An 8094-nucleotide genomic window follows, 5' to 3' on the forward strand; every position below is an offset into this window, starting at 1 on the left:
AAGCACCCTCTATGTTGTTGGCTCATTATTGCCGCGACAATGACCTAGTACTCCACATTTGCCACTGTCCGAACAAAGGATGCGCCCACGGTTCCCTTACAAAAATGTCTGCGTTCTCAAATGTGTGTGGTGTTTAAGAATATGTACATATATACGTACAATATAGAAATACTTCCCAATCCGTATAAGCTTCTAGTGACAGCAGTAGTTGTGGGAGTTCTCAAAGTTACAAAAATTCGTCAAAAAATATTATCTTCACCGATGTGAGCTGTATAAAAAGACAATTTTGAGCATACATATACTCCCTCTGTACCATAATAATTACTATGGTACGGAGGGAGTAGTTCCTACGGTAGTCCTTCAAATGGCAGAAAAAATAGTTTGGCCTCTCGTAGGATAAAAGTGTCAGTCAATGGAAACAGAACATTACCACTCCCTTCGTATCAAAATACAAGACATTTTTTGTAGACTTTAACCTGCAAAAACGTCTTATATTTTGGTACAGGCAACATTCCATATTCTTGCCAACATGGTAAGCACAACAGCATTTCCCAAAGATACACAAATATGTCTCACTTGCTCAAAAACAATTGATCAGAAAACGAATAGCAGTTGCAAGCAACAGGCCTCAGTTACACAATGACAGCCAGGCGCGCCTAGAATACAGAGAAGCTCACCCAGATAACTGGTAGCATTTCATTTCCAAATGGAAGGAGAGAGCCAGCAAGCTGGCATTTTTATTCGGTAATCGTTTGATGGCCAGCGCCGGTACCAAACCATTCTATCCGATAATTTTAGCGCCTACAGGTTGGCGGCGGTCTTGAGGGCGTTGCCCTTCTCCTCCAAGCTCGTGAGCAGGCTGTCGAAGCTCCCCTTGAAGGAGCTCACGCCCTCGTGCTCCAGCTGCTTGCCAACCTCTTCCCAGTCGATGCCCAGCTTCTCCAGGGCACTGTATATGCCCTCTGCTTCTGACACGTTGGCGTCGATTGTCCTGGCAACTGTGCCGTGGTCGATGAATGCGTCCAAAGCTTGGTCAGGCATCGTAGAGACCTGAATGTGCAGAGGGTGGTGACCAAGTTAGGATGCGCTCAACAGTTCTGAACTGTATATGCCCATGAACAAGCTGTTGAAACTCACCGTGTCAGGTCCGATGAGAGGATCGACGTAAAGTGTGTCAGAGTAAGCCGGGTTCTTCACGCTGGTGGATGCCCACAACAACCTCTGCTTCTTAGCTCCCTTCTTCACCAAAGCCTCCCACCTCGGGCCAGAGAATTTCTTGAGGTAAAGCTGGTTTGCTATCTTTGCTTGTGCTACAGCAGCCTGAGAGAAAAAAAGGTGTTATTAATTCAAAACTTAGACCGCAGTAAATTAGAAAGCTCTTCTACTAGGTGACATGTAACTTCAATTGTCTCTACCTTTCCCCTCAGGGCAAGAGCCTCCGGTGTTCCAATCTTCTCAAGCATTTTGTCGATCAGACTGTCAACTCGGCTGACAAAGAAGGATGCTACACTGGTCACTCGGGATAAGTCACTCAAACCAGAAGCCTCAAGCCCATCGAGGTAAGCATCAATCACAGCCTCGTATCTTGCAACGGAGAAGATAAGCTGCAGCGACATCAATAAACTTGTGATCAATAGGCTTAGCATCAAATTACATAACAAGCACAGCAAAGTTTACACTAAACAATTTCATAAGCGGTCCAGTGGGAAAAAAACACAGATGATACGTTGGCGATCAAGGAGATACAAGATAATGATGGCAAAGCCAGAGCTCAGCACTTACAGTAACATTGACGCTGATGCCATTAGCAATGACTTCCTTGATAGAAGGAACACATTCGGCAGTAGCTGGGATCTTTATGTACACATTAGGGCGGTTGACCACCTTGTGTAACCACTTCGCAGCTTCAACGGTTCCTTGGGTGTCATTTGCGAGCCTAGGAGACACCTCCACTGAAACGTAACCATCAGCCCCATCAGTCTCGTCGTAGATGGGCTCAAACAGTTTGCACGCGTCTTGGATGTCCTTTATGACGAGTTCCCAGTAAGCACTCTCTGCATCCTTCCCGGCCGATATAAGCTCCTTGAACTGGCCGTCATATGCGTTTGACGAAGAGATGGCTTTCTGGAAAATCTGTGGTGCGTTGGGGGACACAGTCAGCAGGGAACATTGGATACACATCGCACGTGAGCAATCCATATACAGCACATAATAAGAAAAATAAATGGCAAAGGGTTATTACCGTTGGGTTGCTGGTGACTCCACGGACACCGTTGGCGATGTAGGGCAGCAAATCGGTAACGGGCCGGCAGAGGTTGTCGTACCATGGGGACTGACCCTGTTGCTCATAGAGGTCATGGAGCGTGGTCCTCTTCGTCACCGCACCATTTCCTTCCTTGGCGGAAGCCATCGCACTGAAAATTGAATTTCATGAAGGGCAAGAATTAACGTCACATCCAAATGATTGATGCATCATATACATATGTAATACAAACAAAAGGAACTTTTTGTTCTTCTTTTACTGTTGGCAAAGGGAACTTTCTATTCATGATCATGAGCACTGTAAATGTTGAGCTATTACTCAACTTTCTATACACATGCATGAGGTGGTGGAAACTTGGTGGAGTACAATATTAGTGAATGCAACGCAAAGCCATACGAGATTCCCAGAAACACATGGAAAAACGGGACGGGAGGCTATGCTTATCCCTATCAATCAAGCAAGCAAGAAGAATATAGAAGCGACAGCCTGCTGTGGCGCGTAGCCTAACGAATCCGGCGGCGCGGGCTTGCATAGGATACATCGCCATCGACCATGTAGCGACGAACCCGCGCACGGCAACACGGGCCATCTGGACCGAGTTGACCGAGACGGCTCGCCAAAACCACCCGATCCCGGCGGTCCATCCCCCATCGGACGGCCGCACACGCGCGCCCAGGCCTCCTGGAAGGACCTCGAGGCCACCGCGGATCCGAGCGCCCCGCCTCACAAGCCGCCGAGGCGATCTATTCTACGCGGCGGCGGAGCATCAGCGCTGCCATCCATCCCACCTACCCACCCACCGCAATTCGAGCTGTGAAAGTGTGGATTAAGACAAAAAAAAAAAACGCCCCAAATCACGGCCCGGCCGGCTCTGATCTGACCGAACCTCGCCGGCGACCCAACCCGGTCGGTCGGTCGTTCGCCTTACTACGGCGCCGCAGCAGCTCTCCCCGGCGGAATCGCGAATCTAACCAGCCGGCGGCGCGAAGAGAATAGATTAGGAGGATCGGGGAGGGTGCGTGCGTGTGTATGTTGTCACTCACATGACGGGGCTCCTGGCGCGGCCGGCGAGGGAGACGCGGAAGCGGCGGGCGGAGGGGGCGAAGGCGAGCGCCGCGGAGCGGAGGGACTGCGAGGGGAGCGGCCCCGCGGCCGCCGGCCTCGGGGCGGCGAGCTTGGGCACGGTGCCGGCCATCGCGGCTCTGCTTCCGGGGCCGGGGGCGGGGTTGGTGGGGGGGGGGGGGGGGGGGGGGGCTGGTTGGTCGCTCACGGCACGGGGGTTGTTGCGAGGTTTAGCGGAGCTGCGCACGGATCTCTCCCTCCTCCTTCCTACCCGTTGGTCCTTGTCATCGTCGATAAATAGATGCACCATTCTAGTGTCATTTTGCGCTTGGACCCTTGTGCTTTCTGGGTTTCGGGATGCATCATGGGGCTGGTGAGGGGGCGGATCAGCCGTGGGCCGCTGCGGGTGCGGGTGTGTACGCGGAGGCATGTATGTGAACGTGCCAATGCCATGATCCGGTCCTGGAGATGCCTTGCAGTGTCATATTGCCCTTTTGCCTCTCCTTTGGCTTGAGCAAAGAGAGGTACGTACACTAGTAATTGAACCGCCACTTGTGGGGATTGAGGAAGCCAGAAGCCAAGCCAGTACTCACTCCATTTCATAATACAGTGCGTTGTGTTTTTAAAATTTAAACATAAAGTTAACCAATGAGACCGTTTGCGACGAGAACATAATTTATATCACTGAATTCGTATGTTTGATACAAATTCAGTGGTATAATTTTTACTCACACCGCAATTGGTCTCGTTGGTTAAGCATATGGTCAAACTTAGATCTCGAGAAGTATGAACGTACTACATTATGAAATGGAAGTATTAACAAATAGCAATAAGATCAACTAACTAATGAACAGTTACATGATTTTACAGAGGCAGGGAATCGAAGCGACCACTTTCTTGCGCCTTCATTGCAGACAATGGCGATAACCGATATGTTGTAGCTTCACGCAAGGGATCGAATTGTCTGCTTTCTCCTCAAGAATGATGATATGGGGGGGAGGGGGGGGGCACGAATAAATGCATTGGGTGAGTTGTACTTTATTTTTAACCTTTAACGTAAAACTAGAGCCCTCCACCCCCATCCACACACACACAAAAAGGAGATGGTAAATATGTTAATTAAAAGAGAACAAAACATCGAGTAGTTAATGAATAATAGCGTGTCTCGTGAAGCATGCGAGAGTTGTGGTCCATTATGTCCACTTTCGCCTTGAAAACAACATTAGATCGATGGTGGCTCCTCGTCGACAATGATAGGTAGCACAGATAAATTACTTGGTTTTGAAAAGGTAGTTTAGACATCTAAGAAAAAATCCAACATTGTGAATTTCATTATATTTCAATTGCATGCGACATCTTGGATCTCTCACTAGGGCCTAGACTGTACTAGTTGTTTGCTCCAATTAAGCGGATCCTCTACTTTATTGTTGAAAACAAAGCCGTTTCAATATTCATAGGCACCACACACACAAAATTTAGGACGGGTCGCGATTTATATAGCTAATATACATGTAGAGCCACAAATAATATGGTTAAATCATAAAAGCGAAATCAGTGCTAAAATGCAAAGAGGCTACAAATACATGTAGCCCTACAAGGAGAGAGAAAACCTTCAATGGAACACAAGTGGTGGGTTTGGTGGCGTTTATGATGGGGTTGTTGGCGATGTTAAGGTGGTGTTTCTTTTCAAGGGACTAGACTTTTTTTTAAGTCCCAGGGACTAAAGAAAAAAGTCCCTCCAAAAGAGTCTTTTTATAGTCTCTTAAGGAAAAGTCTCTCCTGTTTCTTTATCTAGGGACTAAAAGGGACTTTTAGTCTAGTCCGTGGGTAAAGAAACACCACCTAAACCTGGCCCCCAAATTATCCTTGTCCGGACCCAAAAAAATAACATTAAAAGATAAGCGGGTGCTATAGTAGTAGTAGTACTAGGACCTGTTATAAAAGTCCTTCATTTGACATTCCTAAATTCAGGTAGGTCCCTGGTACTCCTCGTATTGAGACATACGGTCGTCCCTGGTGCCAGCCGGCCCTTGGACGCAGGAAAAGTCCACCAAACATCTGCAGCAGCATTGTTTGCCCCGTCGGGCTCCGCTTCTCCTCCCAGTCAGGTGGCCGGATACACGGGCGACACGCACACGACGCAGGGTGGCGGCTACCGCCTACCGCAGTCGCAGCCGCTACCCGCTGGTAATTGAACCGCCATTCAACGAAAAAGAGTTTTTTTCTCATTTTATATTACTAGTACAAATGCCCATGGGTTGCACCGGATGAAAAAAATAAACATGTGTCATTGCACGTTATTTTTATATTCAGTTTTAATAAACATTAAAATATGATCAAACGTAAAAAAAATATTTATTTTTTATAAAAGTAAACGTTTTAGCAAAAGAGTCTCTGCATTGCTAAGGGTATGAAATAAATTCCATGGTTTGAGTGATATTCAAAGAGTTTATCTCTTATGATGAAATATTAATCTATGTGTCTCAGTATGTTAGATTCTTCCTCATCTTATTATGGATTCATAATTTTATACTTGACTACTTCAGAGATAAGACGATTCATTAGATTGTAAAGAGTTTATAATACTTGGTGCTTTTTTGTTGATATGCTAACGCCAGCGGTAGGAGCACAACGACTACACCAACACGGTTAGTTTCCTTTGACCGCATGCTTCTCCCTCTCCCTCCCTAGCCGGTGTGCGGGGTGAAATAAAACGCAACCCCTCCTCCAGACCCAGTTCGAGCTAGATGAACCCTTGACGTACTCTCTCAACTCTTCTTTCCTCCCTCCTCTCTATCCCACCAACGACATAAAAAGTATCTACACTCGAGGAATATATTGATGATGAGGTAGTCCATAGTCGAGTCGCAAATATCTTTTCTCTTAAGAAATACTCCATCCATTCAAAAATATTTATGTGAAAAATGGATAAAACTTGATGTATAAAGAACTAAAATACATTTAGATACATCATCTAACTCTACTCAACAACAAAGAAAAGACTGACATCTAGCAGCAGCCACATCGCAACATCTAGCTGCCTCGCCGACGCTCGTCGGTATGCGGACTCGTCGGTCGCAATCATTCATCTTGACCGCGGTTCGTTCTTTTCCAAACGGCTTGGCTCTCGCCACATCCCGACCCAGATCCACGACCCCTGAGGCACGCCGTCATTGGCCGCCTGCGCCCACAGCCGCCCCAAGTTGTACACATCTCCGGATCCTCCCCAAGCTCCTTCGTCGTTGGATCCGCCGCTCCACCAGCCACATGGCACGGGCTACACACCTGCGCGCCATCGGGATGTCGCTCCCCCATATCCTGTGTGCCACCAGGAAATTCCACGACGGCCCGTGAGGAGATGGCTCCGGCCGTGTGCTCGAGGCCGCCTTCGCTCTAGTACCGACGGTCGTCTCGTACTCGTTGGGAGGCCATGCTCACGCCCTAGCATCTTCCCCCATCTTTCTCCTATGCTTTTTTGGATTTCCGGCAGCGGCCGTCCCCGTCGGCTCTTTCGCCTCTGGGAATGCTTTCCGTTCGAACATATATAAATTTGTCGGATCCGCTACAAAGCTGCGAGGTGGGACTAATTGTTAATTTAAGACGGTGACGCACGATTAGGCGGTGGCATGGGGGTGGGTAGGCGACACGTGGTTTTGCGACGAGAGGCGGGGTGTGGCATGGCAGGAAGTGGCCGCCGCCCTCGCAACGCCCCGGGCCACCTGTGGCGTCCTCCTGCACCTCCTCGACCTCGTCTCCTCGCGCCCGCATGTCACCCCCTCGTCCTCGCGTCACCGGAGACAAGGCCACGCCAGAGTTCTCCGAGTTCCCTCACGTCCTCGTCGGAAGCCGCAGGTGGCGTCCACCTGCGCATCCTCGACCCCGCCTCCTCGCGCCCGCGAGCTACCCCTCCTCTACCTAGCCTCCTTGTGATGCGGGACGGGCGTGGCGGGAGGTGGAGGTGAGCTGGAGGTAAAGATGAATATGGGGATTGTAAGACAGGGGCATGCAGGTGGCTGTGTTCTAACTAATGCAGGGAGATTTTATGTAAAACTGAAACGTTTTTTAACTTACAAAAGGACCGTGGGTTGATTTTAAAGAAACTGAGCGTTTTTTCGCAAAAACGCCAACGAGTGTCATCATTGTCGATGATGCTCATGTTGTCCACCTATTGCCCACAAACATGATCAATTAGTCATGAAGGCGGGGCATCATCAATTCATAGGCCGTCTCGGCACATGAGGATGAGTACTCCATTGGATCGACTCGTCCAAGTAATAATGCTTCCTTTAATTTGGTCTGAAATCTAGGGTGAGTAACTCTTAAGATTTATGCCTTTCCTTGTCCTTCTTTTTTCTCATAGAAGAATTTAAATTTCCATCCTCTATATTCCTTTCCTACCTCGCTCATATCATGATTTTTTTTCTTTTAACTTTTCTTCCTGTCCCGTTAATTCTTCAGGAGGCTTATTGACTTCAAACCATAAACATATATAAGTTGATCTAATGCGGTACAGGGAAGCGAGGTGGGACTATTTAATAAGTGAATAAATTGTCAATTTTAAATTGTCAATTTTGTACACAACCACGATGTAGCTCAATTGGACTTGGGCTTTGCATTTGCACCTATGGTGAGGAGTTCGATTTGTTCATGTTGTTCTAGCAGCTGATTTTCTTAAATTGAATTTCGCAGATTTTTGTGCATACCTGGTTAATCTAGTCTTCGAGCGGCTTGCTTATTTTTCAAAAACTCAGAAGCAAATAAAAATAGGT

At 47.9% G+C, this 8094-nt stretch overlaps 1 protein-coding gene across 1 annotated transcript; it reads right to left on the minus strand.

The window, feature by feature from the left end:
• Window positions 1-530: 530 nt before the first annotated feature.
• Window positions 531-3625, minus strand: LOC123445302 (transaldolase). The gene is made up of 6 exons (XM_045122261.1): window positions 3307-3625; window positions 2243-2414; window positions 1783-2133; window positions 1416-1604; window positions 1138-1320; window positions 531-1050 (listed from the first exon to the last, which is right to left on the minus strand). Exons 1-6 carry the CDS (start codon window positions 3456-3458, stop codon window positions 802-804), a joined length of 1296 nt encoding a protein of 431 aa, XP_044978196.1. The 5' UTR covers window positions 3459-3625; the 3' UTR covers window positions 531-801.
• Window positions 3626-8094: the final 4469 nt, after the last annotated feature.

Source organism: Hordeum vulgare, chromosome 3H, assembly GCF_904849725.1.
Source record: "Hordeum vulgare subsp. vulgare chromosome 3H, MorexV3_pseudomolecules_assembly, whole genome shotgun sequence".
Lineage (NCBI taxonomy): Eukaryota > Viridiplantae > Streptophyta > Magnoliopsida > Poales > Poaceae > Hordeum > Hordeum vulgare.

What these genes read in the sequence shown, in the direction of transcription:
- LOC123445302 (XM_045122261.1), bottom strand. Translation starts at nt 3,458, where the DNA reads ATGGCCGGCACCGTGCCCAAGCTCGCCGCCCCGAGGCCGGCGGCCGCG. An exon ending in GAGTCACCAGCAACCCAACG is followed by an intron (nt 2,134 to 2,242) that starts GTAATAACCCTT and finishes AACGCACCACAG; the next exon opens with ATTTTCCAGAAAGCCATCTC. An exon ending in CTCTCATCGGACCTGACACG is followed by an intron (nt 1,051 to 1,137) that starts GTGAGTTTCAAC and finishes CTGCACATTCAG; the next exon opens with GTCTCTACGATGCCTGACCA.